Raw genomic sequence first — 19540 nt, forward strand, 5'->3', positions numbered from 1 at the left:
AATTTCATGCCAAAACTAGGGTTTGCTGGAAAGGCCTCAGTTCTTTATAACTCAGTTAACAGACCTCTTGTGTCATGCCATTAAACAATTCTGCTTTTTAAATGGGCCTGCCAAGTATGTCAGCCTAAATTACCAATGTCTTTCACAGACTTCAAAGTACTGCCTGGAGAGACTGATCTAAACCACCCAGAGGAGGGGTGGCTGGCTATGATTCTGGAAGCAGAAAGAACATGCCAACTGACTTTCTAAAAGAAGAAAAAAAAAAAAGACACATGATGTCCCTTAGTAAATGGCTATCACATACAACTCAAATTTTTAGACTAGCTTGATGAAGATCTCTTACCAGAGCAACAGTGATTAAAAGCAAATGAGTGGTATTCAGTTGTGTTACCATATACCCTACAGAATGCAAAAGGACAGAGTCTTCAAGAGAACCTTTCCATCTCTATTCTCACATTCACTGAGAAGCCCAAAGAAAGATGCTAGGAGAGGGAGTTCCCACTGTGGCTCAGGGGTAACGTACCCAACTAGTATCCATGAGGACATGGGTTTAATCCCTGGCCTCACTCAGTGGGTTAATAATCTGGCGTTGCCGTGAACTGTGGTGTAGGCCAGCAGCTGCAGCTCCCATTTGACCTCTAGCCTGGGAATTTCCATATGCTGCAGGTGAGGCCCTTTAAAAAAAAAAAAAAAGGTGCTAGGAGAAAGCCTACTGGAAGCCAACAAAGCTTCAGGACAACTGGCAGCTGATATTGAGTTTGAGAACAGCAGCCAGGCCAACCTCAAAAAAATGAAACAAACCACCTTGATTTTTAGTCTACTACATCTAACAAATTTCTTTAATATTAGCACACCAAGTGACTATAGCTTATATTGCAAATTTTACCTCCTGAAGAATTTTAAAGTAGACCTAATGATTCACAAAAGCCACAAGAATCTTGTCATGACATGTACCTTAAAAAATTAGATCTAGGAGTTCCCGCCGTGGCGCAGTGGTTAACGAATCCGACTAGGAACCATGAGGTTTCGGGTTCGGTCCCTGCCCTTGCTCAGTGGGTTAACGATCCGGCGTTGCCGTGAGCTGTGGTGTAGGTTGCAGACGCGGCTCGGATCCTGCGTTGCTGTGGCTCTGGCGTAGGCCGGTGGCTACAGCTCCGATTCAACCCCTAGCCTGGGAACCTCCATATGCCGCGGGAGCGGCCCAAGAAATAGCAACAATAACAACAACAACAACAACAACAAAAAAAGACAAAAGACAAAAAAAAAAAACAAAATATTAGATCTAATGTGGCAAAACAGGAACCTTTATATACCCTGGGTAGGATTACAAATTTGTAAAATATCCCTTTTAAAGGAGAACTTGATAAGGTATCAAATGTTTTATGTGCATGCCTATGGGCTGACCACTTCAATTTCTAAAAATACATATTTGTATAACAGTGCAAGGATAGTCATTACCAATGGACATTTTAGCAAAAAAGTGGTAACAGTCTAAACAGTCATTATAACAGTCCGAGTAAATAACAGAATACCCCTACGGTGGAGTATTATGCAACCATTAAAAAGAATGAGGTGGACAGAATATGTTCATAGGAAAAAAGCGCAGAACGAGACATAAAGCATAATCCTATTAATGTAAACACTAAAAAGTATTTATCTGTGGCTACATATAGAAATATAAACGTGTGACTGCATAAGCACAGTATGTCTACTAATTCTTGAGAGTAAGATTTGGGAGAAGTTGGATACTTTTTTTTTTTTAATGTAAAACCAATTACTCTTAAAAACATGTATTTGCGAAAGTGCTTAAAGATATTATAAATGTGGAGTTCCCATGGTGGCGCAGCAGAAATGAATCTGACTAGGTTGCGGGTTCAATCCCTGGCCTCACTCAGTGGGTTAAGGATCTGGCATTGCCATGAACTGTGGTTTAAGTCACAGATGTGGCTCAGATCTGGCGTTGCTGTGGCGTAGGCTGCCAGCTGTAGCTCCGATTTGACCCCTAGCCTGGGAACCTCCACATGTTGTGGGTCTAGCACTAAAAAGCAAAAAAAAAAAAAGAGAAAAGATACTGTAAATATGTTTCAATTTTAAAAACCAACACAATAAAACTTAAGAACAATTTTCCTTAAAATACTCCTATAATATAGCACTGAGTTAAGAGACTTTTCTCTTTTAAATAATACTGAAAGCCAAGAAACAAATGTGAGGAAAAATCAATGACCTTCTCATGCATGAAGGAAAAAGTTCCTTGTGGGTTGGCTTTTATTTCCTTAACATAAACCTGGAATGGATTTTTATCTATTAAAAAAACACAATATTCAATGCATGACAGAGCACATTATACTCACGTTAACAGATCTTAACTGTGTTGAACCAAACATACTAAAATAACTTTCTATATTAAAAATGATGTTATTTACACAGTTAAGATGCCATCACATACTGCAAATGATGCTACTTCAAATGTCCATGTTCCTTACACCCATATTTTTTGAATTATTAATTGGAAATTCTACATGCCAAAAATATGAAGTAGTAAAATTAAATTAATCCAGGCTGATGACATAAGCTCTCTTCAGAAAGCCACATTCCACATGTGGATGCTAATCTTCCATTATTTAATGGCTAAAGAATTAATGGACAATTTCTCAAAGCTGAAGTATTTTACAAGTTCATAATGAAAATGCTTTCGTTGAGTTTTTTTAATCAAGCAAAGAATTATACATAAAACTACTTGGAGTTAAGTGCACTTGCTGAGGCAAGTAAGATAACTAGACCCCTCTGAGGGGTAGGGCCTTTCACACTTTCCTTCTATTGTAATATTTATTAACACCCCAAATTCTTTAAATGCAGTAGTTAAAACTAAAGTGCATGGCAATATGATTATCAGCATTCTCCACAGATATCACACTACAACTGGACTGACTGCATCAAGCTAAATTTAAATCACCTGTATACCTGCTCTGCAGAGTCAAACCATATCTCCCTTCTTAGGCCATCATTCCTTTTAAACTTAGATTCAACCCTGTGATGCATTTTCTCCTGCCATTTTTGTGAGCTTCTAGGCATTCTGGCAGCTTCAGGGACCACTGTGGAATAAACTGTGATGGCAGAATTCAATCTGTGTTCAATAAAACATGCTGGACTTTGCAAAATATAGTTGCATTTCTGGGCATGAAGATCAGCAATTCACAACTGTTCCTCTGAAGCAATTTTCACTTTTGTTTACAGTTTATTACTGACACTGAACAGAGAAAACAAAAAGAGTATCAACAGGAGTTCCCAAAGTGGCACAGCAGAAACAAATCCAACTAGAAACCATGAAGTTGAGGGTTCAATCCCTGGCCTCGCTCAGTGGGTTAAGGATCCGGCGTTGCTGCGAGCTGTGGTTTAGGTCACAGGTGAGGCTCGGATCTGGTGTTGCTATGGCTGTAGCATAGCCTGGCAGCTACAGCTCCTATTAGACCCCTAGCCTGGGAACCTCCATATGCTGTGAGTGCAGCCCTCAGAAGACAAAAAGACACAGACACACAGACACACACACACACACACACACGAGTATCAACAACCAAAACCAACCAGGAACTCAAACAGCAGCTGATTTGATAGCTTCATGCAGCCTCTACTGACTTCCCATTATAACAAAATCAATCCCATGGCAGAGTCTGCATTTAACTTCTCATTCTAAAGACACATGGCACTCTGTCCAAGGAAGGGGATAAATCAGCTTAGTCCTTCAAGTTGGGACTAATTTTTTAAAATGGTGCAACTTCTATCTTACAATTCAATAAATGCAATGACTGGCTCAGCCTCAAAGAACAGCAGTGTGTCTCACACTTGAGGAGGGTGCCCGAGTCCCTCACAGGGTAGCCTGACAGCCTCGTGACATGGACTGCCAGCCAGAAGGTCCTCATTAGCATAAAGAAACTGTCCAAGAAGGCCAAGTACAAAGGAAGGGGCTAGCGACTTTCGTCTACTCTTACAGGAACACGGGTCACACAGAATTTGTGGAAGGTATACTGAAATCCGGTATTGACTCCTTTTCCATTTCCATTTTGGAAGATATACTCGCCTACACAAAACTGACGTGAGGCTGAGTGTTAGGTTTTCCTAAATGTTAACAGAACAAACTAGAGGCAGTTGTCCCTCTTCTCTCTGTGCTATCAGGGCATCTTGTACCTTCCCTTGGATCACAACTTACAAAAACTGTTCACTGGTCTGTCTCAAGACTGGAAACCTTTCCTTTTACATTCCAAGCAGTCCCTAGCAAAGAAAAAGAAAATACTTTTCTACCAGCACAATGAATGTGACTGTCTTGCCCACTCTCGCCACACACCTCTCTTTTGAACTGATAGTTTTAGTGTTGCCCTCACTAGGGAAGATTTGGGACACTTCCGTAACTAGAAAATTGCTCTATGATTTCAAGTTTGATGGTCTAGATTTTTTTCTTCAAAACAGTTCCATTATTTAGGAGGAAATGGCTAATGTAAATTCAACAGAATAATGGTTCCCAGTTTGAGAGATGGTAAAAAAACATGCACTCAATTCTTTGAAAAGTAATGGGTGATGAATTACTCGAAAAACAACATTCCCAATTTCTTAAGTAAATTCCCATTTACACATTTTGTTTTTTTTTATCCTAAAAAAAATAGTGCACAATAGAAGAAAAACCAATTAAAACAAAAGTCAGGATACAGATGAGCTCCAAGTGCTTCAACAAGGTAACATTACCCTTTAACGACCAATAAAGATTTTCAATTCATCCTCAAGGAAAAATTCCAGAGACCAAGATGCAATGTATATGGCCTTAGGGATTACTAATACCTTGAAAGAGCAAACACCAAACAGTGCTCACCATGTGGCTGGAACTTTTCAAAGTACATTTAATTTGCACAACAAATCTAATGAAGTAAGTGCTATTATTACCCTCACTGTGCAGATGAGGAAACTGAGGCACAGGAAAAGTAAATTGTCCAATGCTAAGCCACTGGTAAGTGGCAGAGCCAGGGCTTACATGTGGGTGCTCTGTCTCAGTCGCTCTATGGAACTGCTGGGCTGCCTCTCCTGCAGGGCCCTCTCTGTACATCATGTGGCAGGCAGGGAGCCCATAGGTCCATAGTTAGAATAACCCATCAGAAAAGCTTCTTTTGTTATAAAATAAAATCCAGGCTTACACCAACCGGAAACATACTCCATATAAATTAAAACTATGTTTTCAAAATGGTAGACTTACTGAGATTTACTTCTTCTTGTTCCTCAAATCCCAATAATATGATAGAAAATTTTAAAGAAAAAGAATAAACCATAATAGTGCAAGATAGAAGGCAAAAATGTCAGATGAAAATAGACTGATATGGAAAACAGCAAAATAATCACTACTAAAAACGAGTGTAAAAGAGGTCTGCTACAGAGATAAGAACTACTCCTCCTGACGAAATAAAGTGCAGCAGAAAAAAATTTTAGAGTTAAAAAGTCTATGGACAGGGTTTCTGGAGTTATCACCAGGGTGATTTGTTAAATGATGGCTACAGCACCAGCGCTTATCACCGTTCTCTCTCAACCTCCAAGCATGGGTCTTGGGGCCTTCCCAAGAAACACAGAAAATTAAAAACAGCAAAGGCACCTTTACCCAGGACTGCAAAGCAAAGTGCTCCACGCCTACAGTGAAAGATTCCCTGTGGCAACTGTGGGGACCCCAGCTCTCTCCTCCCTCCCTCACCCCTTCCGGACTCTAAGGGGCCGGCATGTGAGCACGCCCAGCCCTACAAGAAGCCTTTCAATTAAGCTGAAGCGTTATTACACAACTTTTGAGGAAATTTCTAATAATTAACCTAACCTATATTTAGAAATACGAATGGATCACCAAGGATCAAAACAACATAAAATTCAAAGAAGAGGCCAAAAGGTAACAAGTCAAAGTTAATAGAAAAATCTGACAATGGAATTATAACAAATTCTCACTTATCTGTACCAACTGATGATTTATGAAGCACAAGAACCCTCAAAAGTATCTGCAGGGAGTTCCCACTGTGGCACAGCAGAAACGAATCTGACTAGTACCCATGAGGATGCAGGTTCGGTCCCTGGCCTCACTTAGTGGGTCGGAAATCTGGTGTTGCCGTGAGCTATGGGGTATGTCGAAGATGTGGCTTGGATCCTGTGTTGCTGTGGCAGTGGGGTAGGATGGCAGCTATAGCTCCTTTTCAACCCCTAGCCTGGGAACTTCCATATGCAAAAAAAAAAAAAAAAAAAAAAAAGTATCTGCAGCTGGCACTACAAATGTTTTCTGATTTCTACTACAGGAGATTTACCACCCAAGGAAAATTCTGCATAGACTGATATGAAAATGAACTTTTATGCTCTAAGGATATAGGCACTGAGACCAAAATTTTGGTCCCAGCTCTAAGTGCCTTATTTTATACAGCTCTAAGCAAATGACCACTTTTCTGTCTTAATTTTCCAGTACATTAAATAGGGACAATATTTTTCTCATCTGCCACAAAGAATTGTTTTAACAATCAAAAAAGAAAAAGTACCTTTAAAAAAGGTTTTTTGAAAAGCAAAAACTACTAAACACAAGGTGACTGATAACCAAAGACCCAGGGTGCACAGTGGGGAGCAGATGGAATTCAGCTTTGGCTGAAAAGTTTGCCACAGACAGTTCACAGACAGACAGCCAAGGCGGTCATTCCTCTATACCATCTGTTTCCTAAGACAGGAAACCAATAATTTAAAATCAATAGTTCTTGGCTGCTTTTGGTAGTTAGAATGACGTCATATTGTCCTCTTCGTGAAAAACTGAGGTAAAGGCCTCCTCTTTTGTCAACTGATTCAAAAGAACACACTCTGAATTCTAGAGTCTAGAGTAAGACTAAATGCTGCTAGGACTTCAACTGTTAAATCCATAGAGCCAGCAACTTCATCATTTGAGGGCACTGCTCACCAAATGATACCTCATATGCAGTTCAAAACAGTCAGACTTATGTAAGTTAAAGACATGGAGAAGTCAGAATTGCCATGAAATTACTTCTTGGCAATCAGTTTTAAGTACTCGCTAAATACAAATTGTATGTATTAAAAAATAACTACTACATTCCAAATATTGAACAAAGCAACCTGCTGTACTAATAAGTCCAAGCCATGTTCAAAAGAAACAAAAACTGGTAAAATACATTTATAGTTATTGGTACAACAGTGATGTGAACAATCACTGCTGAACTAGAATGGTAAGATATCAAGTATGTCAAAATGATATGCGTATAAATCATGTGACATAAGAAAAAACTATTCCATGGTGCTTTTCAAGTTGAGGTTCCAATAGAGTTCTTCATAAGTATTATTAAATTCTTTGTCAAAATTTGCTTTCTATTGAAAGTAAGAGATATAGGGATTTCCCTGCTGGCTCAGCAGGTTAAGGATCCGGGGTCATCGCTGCTGTGGTTCTGGTTACTGCTGTGGCATGTATTCTATCACTGGCCTGGCAATTTCTGCATGCTGCCAATGTGGCCCAAAAAAGAAAAAGAAAAAAAGTAAGAGAGATATAATAATCAAATATTTGACCTTGCTTGGACTGATAGAAAGGAATCAGTTATGAAAATTAAATCTGGGGAGTTCTCATCATGGCTCAGCAGAAATGAATCTGACTAGTATCCATAAAAAAGCAGGTTCAATCCCCGGCCTTGCTCAGTGGGTTAAGGATCTGGCATTGCCATGAGTTGTGGTGTAGGTCACAGATGTGGCTCAGATCCTGAGTTGTTGTGGCTGTGGCCAGCAGCTACAGCTCTGATTTGACTGCTAGACTAGGAACTTCCATATGCCGCCGGGTGCGGCCCAAAGACAAAAGAAAAAAGAAAGAAAAAGAAAATTAAATTTATGAAACTATTGGGAAAACCCAAACACTAGCTGGATATTTGATGGTAAGATATAATAATGGTGTTTGGATTATTTTTTTTTAATTGGGGTAGCTCTTATCTTTTAGAAATACAAACTAAAGTATTTATGAGATGATAACATGACTAGGATTTACAATAAAAAAATATGAGGAAGTAGGTTAGGGTATCAATGAAAGAAGCCTGGCCACCTAAGTGTTGTTAACTACTGAAGTTGAGTGCTAGAATCATGGGAGTAATTACATTATTTCCTCTACTTTTATATACTGTTGAAATTTTTCATAATAACAAAATGATTTAAGTATACAAATGAAAAGTGACGCTTACCTCTGCTAGAATCTTTTATTACAACGTCAGAGATTTCAAACAGTTTTAGAGGAAGGGGCATCTTCCGATTCGCAGCTATGGTTTTTAGGAGGCCAGGAAGAAGGGTAGTGCGTGCCACCTACAGGAGAAGACATGAAATTGCACTGACTAAACAGGAACCAGACAGATACCTGGTTAGTCTCCATGGCCTCATAAGAAGCCAGTTTTGGAAAATGCAATACCTAAATATCTGAGTCATTTTTAATTTCTAATTCTAGGACACTAATAAAGCAAAGTATTCTGGATTCCAAACTTACAAAATGAAAAATCATAAATTTGATTTAAAAAAATAAGTGAGGAGCTCCCGACGTGGCGTAGTGGTTAACGAATCCGACTAGGAACCATGAGGTTGTAGGTTCAATCCCTGGCCTTGCTCAGTGGGTTAAGGATCTGGCGTTGCCATGAGCTGTGGTGTAGGTTGCAGATGTGGCTCGGATCCCACATTGCAATGGCTCTGGCGTAGGCCGGCGGCTACAGCTCCAATTAGACCCCCAGCCTGGGAACCTCCATATGCCGTAGGAGTGGCCCTAGAAACACCAAAAAGCCAAAAAGCCAAAAAAAAAAAAAAAAAGTGAAAAAGAAATACTATAATTTCCTGCATCTAGGATTAGTTTTTATCATTTTTTACATTACGGTTAGTATTCAAGATCTCAAATGTGCAAATTTTCATATCCTGCTTCATTTCACAAAGTAATTGAAGTAGATTACAAGAAATACAAATTAAATAGTTTGAATATGAATTAACCAAATTTTTAAAAACTAGGTCCAAGGAAAATGTAAATGCAATTAAAATACTAAGACAATGAGGAAAACAGACTACAAATCTACAACTAAGAAAACCACATAGCTGCTATGGGCAGGATGTAAATACAGTTTTCAGCTTAGGAGTCAAAATAGGAAAACATGTAGAGTTATTTCATTTTACTATTCATATGAAATACAAATTCATATTCTAATTCTTTAAAAAAAATTTTTTTTTTGCTTTTCAGGGCCGCACTCGTGGCACGCATGGAGGTTCCCAGGCCAGGGGGTCAAATTGGAGCTACTGCTGCCAGCCTACACCACAGCAACACTGGATCTATACCACGTCTACACCACAGCTCAGGGCAACGCCAGATCCCCAACCCACTGAGCGAGGCCAGGGATCGAACTCCACAACCTCATGGTTCCTAGTCGGATTCGTTTCCACTGCGCGACAACAGGAATTCAATTCTTTTTTTAAAAAAAGGTAGGGAGTTCCTGTTGTGGCGCAGTGGCTAACGAATCTGACTAGGAACCACGAGGCCGTGGGTTCAATCTCTGGCCTTGCTCAGTGGGTTAAGGATCCGGCGTTGCCGTGAGCTGTGGTGTAGGTTGCAGACGTAGCTCAGATCCCACATTGCTGTAGCTGTGGTGTAGGCCAGTGGCTATAGCTCTGATTAGACCCCTAGCCTGGGAACCTCCATATGCCACAGGAAGTGGCCCTAGAAAATGCAAAAAGACAAAAAAAATAAAATAAAATAGGTAAAATTTCCCCACATTAGTCTGTGTAATAAAACTCTCATTCTAAGCTGTATGGTAGCTTCCAACACATCATTTTACTGGAAGGGTTTTATGAACGATGGTATGACATTTGCAGTCAGACTCCAAAACCATTATCTTTTGCTCAGACTCCTGCATGAGCTGCTTAGGGTAATTTCTCTGCTTCTATTATTCTTCCCACAGAATGACTCCTTAAGACCTAAGTCAGATCATGGAACTCTCCTGCTCAAAAATCTCCAGGGGAGTTCCTGCTGTGGTGCAGTGGTTAACGAATCCGACTAGGAACCCTGAGGTTGCGGGTTCAATCCCTGCCCTTGCTCAGTGGGTTAAGTATCTGGTGTTGCCGTGAGCTGTGGAGTGGGTCGCAGATGCGGCCACATTGCTGTGGCTGTGGCGTAGGCTGGCAGCTACAGCTCTGATTAGACCCCTAGCCTGGGAACCTCCATATGCTGCGGGAGCGGCCCTAGAAAAGGCAAAAAGACCAAAAAAAACCCAAAAAACAAAAAACAAAAAACAAACAAACAAACAAACAAAAAAAACTCCAACAGGCTTCCATCAGATTTTGAATAAAACCCATGCCCTATGTAGGACCCTATGCAAACTTTGCAATAGCCCCCTCTCCCACCTCAACACCTGCCACTTCCCTTGGCGTAAGCACAGTCCAGCCATCTGCTGCCAGCAGAATCCCATCCATCCGAGGCCACGACTCTAGCTCTTTCCTCCGCCTCATACATTCTTCCCCTCGATTCACATGTAACTATCTTACTGCCTTCAAACCTCTGTGCAAAAGTCCTCTCCTACATGGGCCAGCCCTGGCCACCCTGGCAAAAACAGCAGCCTCTCCCATATCCTGCACAAGTTGCAGTAAGCCCTTAAAAGGACTTGCTAGATAGTGTTGAGGAAAAAAGAGATCACTCTTTTTACCCTACCACTCAACCAGCAAGCTGCTATTACCCTTCAACTTGTCATTTTCTAAAATATGAGTCACTTTTCCAACTAGACAGAAAGTCCCCAAACTGCTGACAGAAACAAAACTACAATGTTAAAAAACCAAAACAAAAAAAAGTTTAACTTATTGGGATATATACAAGCTACTTCTGTAGATGACTTTTCTTAGGTTTGTTTTTTTTTTCCACTTTATTTTCTAGATAAAATTTATTTAAATACCCACAGCAATACAAAAAATTAAACCTGAATTTGATCAAGCTTCTAGATCTAACACCAATTTACTAGAAATAGAGGGGACTACTGAATATAGTCAGCAAAATCCTACATGTGAGAACTCTATAGGACAAATGATCCAGTTTCTTCCACAAAATGAAATGCAGACAGAAAAAGAAATGAAAATGGATGGAGGGGCAACCCGTGAATTAAAAGAGACTGAAGATGCACATCAATCAACTCTAATGTATGAACCTCACTTGAACCTCAATCAAACGTACCTTTAGAGAAAAAAATAAAACACTTGAGAAAATTTGAAAAATAACTGGATATTTGAGGATATGACGGAATATGATTGCTATTTAGGGGGATATGATAATATTCTGTAATTGCGTTTACAATAATAATAGTAAAATTTTACTAAAATGTTTCTATTATTTTATCCATTCTCTAACACATCTACTATCAGAAAACAGCTCAAAGAATTAAGCAAAAGATTAAGCTTAAACAATATATTGAGATCTAAGAGCATTAACAACTTACATTTATTTTAACCATAAATAAATATAAACCTGTTAGCCACCTTAGTAACAGCAGGACATAACTATTCGTAAAGCAGATATAAAATATAGAACCTGTAAAATCTAAAAGACAGACTCAGAATTGCCTAATGGCTCAGCAGGTTAAGGATCTGATGGTGTCACTGCTGTGGCTTGGGTAGCTGCTATGGTTCAAGCCCTGGCCCCAAACTTCCATATACTGTGGACGCACCAAAAATTCTTAATTGTGCTGAGCCACAGCTATTTATAGTGACTTTTTTTTGGTCACGTCTGCAGTGTATGGAAGGGCCAGGGATCGAACCCATACCACAGCACATACAAAGCCAGAGTTACTTAACCTGCTGAGCCACCAGGGAAATCCCTGTAACAACATTTACTGTGTTTCTTATTTGTTTTCCTTCCACTTAGATAAAAGAAATCAGATAAGATGTAAGCCCTAAAGAACATAACATTAACTAAACTGTATCAAATCTATCAAGCTTGATAAGCGACACTGGAAGAAAAAGAAAAATCTGGAAAAAAATTAAAAATCCATTAAGATTTACTGAAAAAATCCTTTATCCAAACATATTTGAGTACCTCCTACTAAAAGAATACCTCAGACATCTTTTAGAAGCAGTAGAAAAATTAATGGAAGACACCAACATCAAATGCTTTCACTGACATGTGGAATCTGAAAAAAGGACAGACTGGACTTCTTTGCAGAACAGATGCTGACTCACAGACATTGAAAAACTTAAGGAGTTCCCGTCGTGGCGCAGTGGTTAACGAATCCGACTAGGAACCATGAGGTTGCGGGTTCGGTCCCTGCCCTTGCTCAGTGGGTTAACGATCCGGCGTTGCCGTGAGCTGTGGTGTAGGTTGCAGACGCGGCTCAGATCCCACGTTGCTGTGGCTCTGGCGTAGGCCGGTGGCTACAGCTCCGATTCAACCCCTAGCCTGGGAACCTCCATATGCCGCGGGAGCGGCCCAAGAAATAGCAACAACAACAACAACAACAACAACAACAAAAAAAAAAAGACAAAAAGACAAAAAAAAAAAAAAGAAAAACTTAAGGTCTCTGGAGGAGACAGTTTGGGGGGTGGGAGGATGTGCTTGGGCTGTGGGATGGACATCCTGTGAAATCAGATTGTTATGATCATTATATAACTACAGATGTGATAAATTCATTCGAGTAATAAAAAAATAAAATAAAGGAAAAAAAAATTAATGGACCTCAGAAAAACATAAAACTATCACAACCCTTCCAAACTAGTGTAAAGAATCTTTGAAAAGTTCTGACACTGAATATAGAGAAAGAATTTATGTACTTGATGCATATTATTATCAATTAGTTCTTTAATCAGTCTCGTTCTAATTTGCCACATTAGTAGGTAGTTCTATAGATTCAATCAAAATTTTAAAAAATCTAAATATTAATATTTTTAGAACTTTTATACTTTTTAATTTAAAAATATTTTCATATTTTTAGAACTAATCCAGCCCACTACTTTTATAAAAGTGAAAAGCAAGACACAAAGAAATGGAATTCCCATTGCGCCTCAGCTGGTTAAGAACTGGACAGTCTCCTCAAGGATGAGGGTTTGATCCCTGGCCTCATTCAATGGGTTAAGGATACAGTGTTGCAAGCTGCAGCATAGGCCTCAGGAGCAGCTCCAATTCAGCCCCTATCCTGGGAATTTCCATACACCACAGGTGCTACCATAAAAAGAAAAAAAGATCCAAACAAACTATCTCAAATCAGAGCATTCAGATATTTTATAACAGCATCAACTTTTTTTTCCCCCTTGTCTGTTTGCCTTTTCTAGGGCCGTACCCACGGCCATGTGGAGGTTCCCAGGCTAGGGGTCTAATCAGAGCTGTAGTCACCGGCCTACACCACAGCTCATGGCAACACTGGATCCTTAACCCACTGAGCAAGGCCAGATCGAACCCGAAACCTCATGGTTCCTAGTCAGATTCTTTAACCACTGCGCCATGACAGGAACTCCAGCATTAACTTTCTCAAAAGCATTTCCTTACAATTTTAAGATTCCCCTTGATTCTAGAAGACATAAACTTCTCTAACGCTTCAGTTGAAAAAAAAAATCATAAAACTGCATATATAAGAAAAACAGAGCTTATTAGTACGAAAGATAATTCAAAGTCATCGATAAGCAAAAGACAGAATAACTTTGAAATGCTCTGTTTTGCAGTTAATACTCTAATCTATAATGTAAATCTCTTAACATTTACTATTAAGTGAGTATAATTTTCATTTAAATATTCCTAACCTCTATGTGAAACTGCCAATAAGCTAGACAATTACAACAAAAGGCACAGTCATATAGTCAAGATCTGGTATAAGAACCAAATACAAATATAAACTTATCCAAGAGGAGATTCTAAAGGAGCTCTACAATTTTGCCATCTGAGGTAAAATAACTGAGAGACTTTTTCATAACTCATGTACTGCCTCTCAGTTTTTACCCAAATTCTTATCTACTTAGAACTCTTACCTGAAATTCAGCTGTTTTAGGATTACTTATGTGGACTGCCTTTGTTGCAGAGATATCCAAACCCAGTTTATCAGCAATATCTTCTTGAGAGCACTAAGAAACACACAGAAATAGATCAATATGGAAAAGCAATGACTCAATCTAATACAAAAAGTATTTAATGTTGTAACTCATCTTTTGATAGTCTCATAAGAATACGGATTATATAAATGGTAAGCTAAGAACAAAAATATATCACTCAAATTCAGAACCACAGCAGATGCAATTAAATATTAAGAGCTCTCTTACAAGGAGTTCTAACCATGATGCAGAGCTCCAGTCCATTTTCCACAGGGAGATGGTGGTATAACCTGTTCTTGGGCCCTTCCTAAACTAACCTCCCATTTACCTTACTAGTCTAACCTTCTACAATTCCCTACTCATCTCCTGAACCATACACTTTTCCCTATATTTACCTGAAGTGCCCTCCCTGCCCTCCCTCCTGCCATCCCCCAAGGCTCTACTTAAAAGACCTCTCTTCCACCCACTCCATAAATAAATCCCTAACGACTCCAGCCATCAATTCTCTCTCCTTCTTTGGTGTCCATGTGGCTTTCTGTTTGACTACTATTCTAACCTATGCTAAATCCAGACTGACTTGTGGCAGAATGGTAGGACTAAGAACAGAATTCAAGCAGCCTGAATCATGTCATTAAACTCAGTACAACTATTGTATATAGAATGGAAGCTCACCGGGGACCTGCTGTATAGCACAGGGAACGCCACTCAATAGTCTGTGGTAAGAATCTCAAAAAGAATGGATACGTCTTTGTGTATAACCGAACCACTTTGTTGTCTAGCAGAAATTATCACAACATTGTAAATGAACTATACAAAATAAAACTTTTAAAAATGGAAAAATAAAGTCTGTGCATATGTGCTTGATAAAGCTCCAGGTAATGAACGAACTCACCCACCAAAAAGAAAAAGATGCTTGCCACCCTCAAAAGTCAGGAGGGTAGGCAGAATTATGAAAATAAAACTCAGTGATTACGAGATACACCAAGTCTAATAAATGAAATGAGATAAAGCAAATACAATGCTTGGCATAAATTAAGTGATCAAAAAATATTAATGATGATAAATAATGTCATTATTAAGAATGAACAATTATCCCACAGTGCTAATTTTCTGAAAGAACTTAAAACTTAACATGACAACTGATGTACCATCAGATTACTCTTTCCTATTTTCCAATATTAGGCAATATTCACTGCACTGTTCCACAAAACTGTCTTCAAGGACTCTTGGTCTGTGTTTCACTTAGAAAAAAAGAACGGGTTTAGATCCATTTTATGCCAATGCCAGTTCTAATAACTCTTGCTCTCTTGGGAAAGATTCTGAAGATACATCCAGGCACAGCAGAAGAGAGCTCCCTGAGCTGCCACAGCTGCAGTGGTGGAGAAAGGTGGGCAGGCATGCTGGGAATAACCTTTTTTCCCTCCATAAAATGGGAGAGTTTTTATAACAAGGGTTATTTATTTTTTTTAAGTCTTTTTTTTTCGCCTTTTCTAGGGCCGCTCCCACGGCATATGGAGATTCCAGGCTAGGGGTCCAATCAGAGCTGTAGCCCCCAGCCTACGCCAGAGCCACAGCAACGCAGGATCCAAGCCACGTCTGCAATCTACACCACAGCTCAGGGCGACGCCGGATCCTTAACCCACTGAACAAGGCCAGGGATCGAACTCACAACCTCATGGTTCCTAGTCGGATTCGTTAACCACTGAGCCACGACGAGAACTCCCTATAACAAGATTTAGATATAATGTGACCAGTTAGTTCGGAAATGCAATTTACATGATGCAATCTACTCTCAAACAGGACCAGTACTGTATGAATAAAATAAAAAGGCTCCACAGCAGTTCCCATTGTGGCTCAGCAGTAATGAATCTGACTAGTATCCATGAGGATGCGGGTTTGATTCCTGGCCATGCTCAATGGGTTAATGATCTTGTGTTCTCATAAGCTGTGGTGTAGGTTGCAGACTCAGCTCAGATCTGGCATTGCTGTGGTTATGGCTGTGGCAAAGGATGGCAGCTGAAGCTCCAATTCAACCCCTAACCCAGGCACTTCCATATGCCGTGGGTACAGCCCTAAAAAGGAAAAGGTTCCACAGACATATGGCGATGCAGCCAGGTATCTGAGTGACCTTGCCCTTTATCATAATGATGGACAATAAGGGACAGAGATAAGCAACGATTTAAATCAAGGTATCCTGAGGTGGCAGTAGCTGGAAATAGGATGAAATGTTTATAAATGTTAATATTCACATGTTTATTTTAGAGTGTTAAAAAATACATGTAACAAGTAAATGAAATCCATGATTATTTTATTCTCATAATAAGGCTAAAATAGGTTTTTAGTTTTAAAAATGAAAAATGAGCTAATTTAAAAGAAAATATTGGCGTTCCCATCATGGCACAGCAGAGACAAATCTGACTAGGAACCATAAGGTTGCAGGTTTGATCCCTGGCCTCATTCAGTGGGTTAAGGATCCGGCGTTGCCCTGAGCTGTGGTATAGGTCGAAGATGCGGCGTGGATTCCATGTTGCTGCGGCTGTGGTACAGGCCGGCAGCTATAGCTTTGATCAGACTCCCAGCCTGGGAACCTCCATATGCTGCGAGTATGGCCCTAAAAAGCAAAAATAAAATAAATAGAAATAAAAAAACAAAGCAAATGAGAAAAAAAAAAAAAAAGGAAAAGAAAGAAAATACTACTACTAGTATGCAGATAGAGCAGAAATCACAGGGAGTTCTCTAGCACCTAACTCCTTTACCCCTTCACCGTGATAACGTGTTGAAGTGACCACAGACAGTAGTGGAACAGACTGTTTCTGACGCTCCTGGTGGGACAGTTCAGTCACAGGCCGAGGGTATAGGCAGACCTGGGCTGGAAACCCTGGTCCACAGCCAACTGGCTTCAAGGAGCAGGACAAGATACGTAAATCAAGTGCTGTGTAAGACAGAAACAGCTACTCCACAGGGCTGCACCCAGGGACAGAATCGCCTACATAAAGCCCCCAGGGCCAAGCTATCGCTATGAGGCAAAGTATGTGCTCCCCTTGAGCTGAATGGGGCTGCGTGGTTACAAAATCATTCCTCTGCCACTTAATGTAATTTGTAAAAATAGGATACATTGAAAAAAAAATAGAATACACTTCTTCACACTACATCACTTTCCATGAAGTCACTGCTGCTCCCGACTACACATGTGCATGTGGGGTGTACGTGAACAACATGGCGCGCCAACCTTTTCAGGCTGACGTGACAGAAAAGCACTCTTCCACAAGTCACAAGGCCAGATTCTGGTCACGTTTTCCTGTTCTCCGTGTAAACTTTGCTGAGTACTAATGCTCTCCTGGCACAGGCTTCCTCACTGATACAGTGCCTGGCCTATGACAGATGCCCCATAAATGTTGTCAAATAAACAACTGCTAAATCGGGAAAATGAAGGTGCTGAACTAGATCTGCACGGTCCCTTCCAACAGTAACAGCCTATGAATTACAAATGCTCAATCAAGCAATGTGAGAGAGACTGCATCTCCCCACCGACCCTCTGGGCTGGTAATAATTCCCACCGATGCCCCTGCAAATACTTTAAAAGTCTGAGGAGTTCCCGTCGTAGCTCAGCGGAAACAAATCTGACTAGCAACCATAAGGACGCAGGTTCAATCCCCGGCCTTGCTCAGCGGAAACAAATCTGACTAGCAACCATAAGGACGCAGGTTCAATCCCCGGCCTTGCTCAGCGGGTCAAGGATCCAGTGTTGCCGTGAGCTGTGGTGTAGGTTGCAGACGTGGCTCCCACATTGCTGTGGCTATGGTGTTGGCCGGCAGCTGTAGCTCTGATAGGACCCCTGCCTAGCCTGGGAACCTCCATATGCCACGAGTGAGGCCCTACAAAGACAAAATGCAAAAAACGATAATAATAATAAAAAGCCTGAGAACTTTAGGGCTGGAATTGAGCTGGGGGAACTTTCCTGGTTGTTTTGGTTTGGTTTTTGACCTACACTGTTAAGCTGAAACGTACTTTGAACACTCGAAACTACACTCTGGGCACCACAGAAAAGCTCAGCAAGAGAGAAAAAGCAACTACAAATTGCATACACATTTCATTCTCTTCACATGGTCAATCTGCTGGAAGAGGGAGATTTCCGTCTGATTTTGTAATAAAATTCATTTCCTGATTTAGGCCTTTTATGTCAGCTTTTCAACTCAAAGCAAATGTTTGTGACCATGTTCAAAGACAAAGAAATAAGTTTAATGTGGAACAGTCCACAAGCCCTTAACCAGGGCGGCATCTAGTGGGCACGGCTACAACCAAATTAAGGTTAAAAATTCTAACCTAATAAATCTGGTTATGAAATTTATTGTGAACCCTCAACACTTACATGAAACTCTAAAATACAGTCATCTAAGACACTGTTCCAGTCCTTCGTGCCTTTCCATGACTAAAACGAGAAATCTTCATCATTTCTTTACCAGACACTATACAATCTCAAGGAACAAAGTTACTCTTCCAGAACCTGGAAATTTCATGAATTTTTATAAATTCATAGAAGGCCTCATACATCAAGTAATTCAGAGATTCAAAGAAAACAATCAGCAGAGCAGAAAAAGCAAATAAAACATACCAGGGCAAAGGTAAGTGCTTCAGTGAATCCAGCAGCCGCCATGTCATGTCTCAGGAGTTCTGTGAACTTATTTAGGGGGAACTGGGGGAGAAAAATAGTTTAAATAAAATTCTCCCTCTTTTTTAAAAGAGATTTATAGAAAACTTGTCATTTAAAGGAAACCACCCATCCTCACTAGTACACTGCTAATCCCGCCACTGCCCCATGGCAACCCTACCCACCTCACTACACCAATACCCCTGCACAGATGTACACACCCCATTCCCACCTCTTCCATACACGGCTGCTGCAGCCGTCACGCCCAGGATCAGAAAATGAATCACCCAGTTAAGGATGCCTTAACAAGGGCTCCGAACTTGAAACCTGTCTTTCTTCAAAGAGCTCGTCACCACAGGTTTTCAACGTGCTCTAATCAATCGGGCATCTGTTTTGTATCCTCTCCACAGCAAATGCCTCTCAGAGCAGAGCATGTCCAATACTCCTTAATTCCTCTGTTCTGTTTCTCTCGAAGCCTTCCTGGCATTCAATAATCAGTTTCTAACAATAAGGAGTGTTTATTTAAGGGGGCAATCTTACTTGATTAGCTATGGTGTATGTTTTCGGGAGAGTCATCTGAATGTTGTTATATCCATAAGCAATGGCTGCATCTTCTATGATATCACAGGCATGGATAATGTCGGCTCTGGTCGGAGGGACCTCAATCTCAATCTGATGCCCATCGCCTATGACTTCTGACTTTAAACACATCCTGGTCAGAAGCTTGGCAAGATTTTCTGGAGTTTCTCTGAAATAGGAATGTACAAACCATAAACTTCACGGAATTATTTAAAATATGTTTCCATTTTGTTTTAAAATACGCTACTACCTGAA

The 19540-nt window shown here is 40.2% G+C and overlaps 1 protein-coding gene across 2 annotated transcripts in view; it reads right to left on the reverse strand.

Annotated features, from left to right (window-relative positions):
- Positions 1-19540, reverse strand: part of FARSB (phenylalanyl-tRNA synthetase beta subunit) — an 82807-nt gene that overhangs the window by 34593 nt on the left and 28674 nt on the right. For both annotated transcript variants that reach the window (XM_021074819.1, XM_021074820.1), the window contains exons 12-15: positions 19247-19454; positions 18671-18751; positions 13999-14091; positions 8220-8337 (exon numbers count right to left, since the gene is read on the reverse strand). In XM_021074819.1, the coding sequence (XP_020930478.1) occupies positions 8220-8337; positions 13999-14091; positions 18671-18751; positions 19247-19454 (500 nt within the window). The remainder of the gene's footprint in view (positions 1-8219; positions 8338-13998; positions 14092-18670; positions 18752-19246; positions 19455-19540) is intronic.

The sequence above is a fragment of the Sus scrofa genome, chromosome 15 (genome assembly GCF_000003025.6).
Source record: "Sus scrofa isolate TJ Tabasco breed Duroc chromosome 15, Sscrofa11.1, whole genome shotgun sequence".
NCBI lineage: Eukaryota > Metazoa > Chordata > Mammalia > Artiodactyla > Suidae > Sus > Sus scrofa.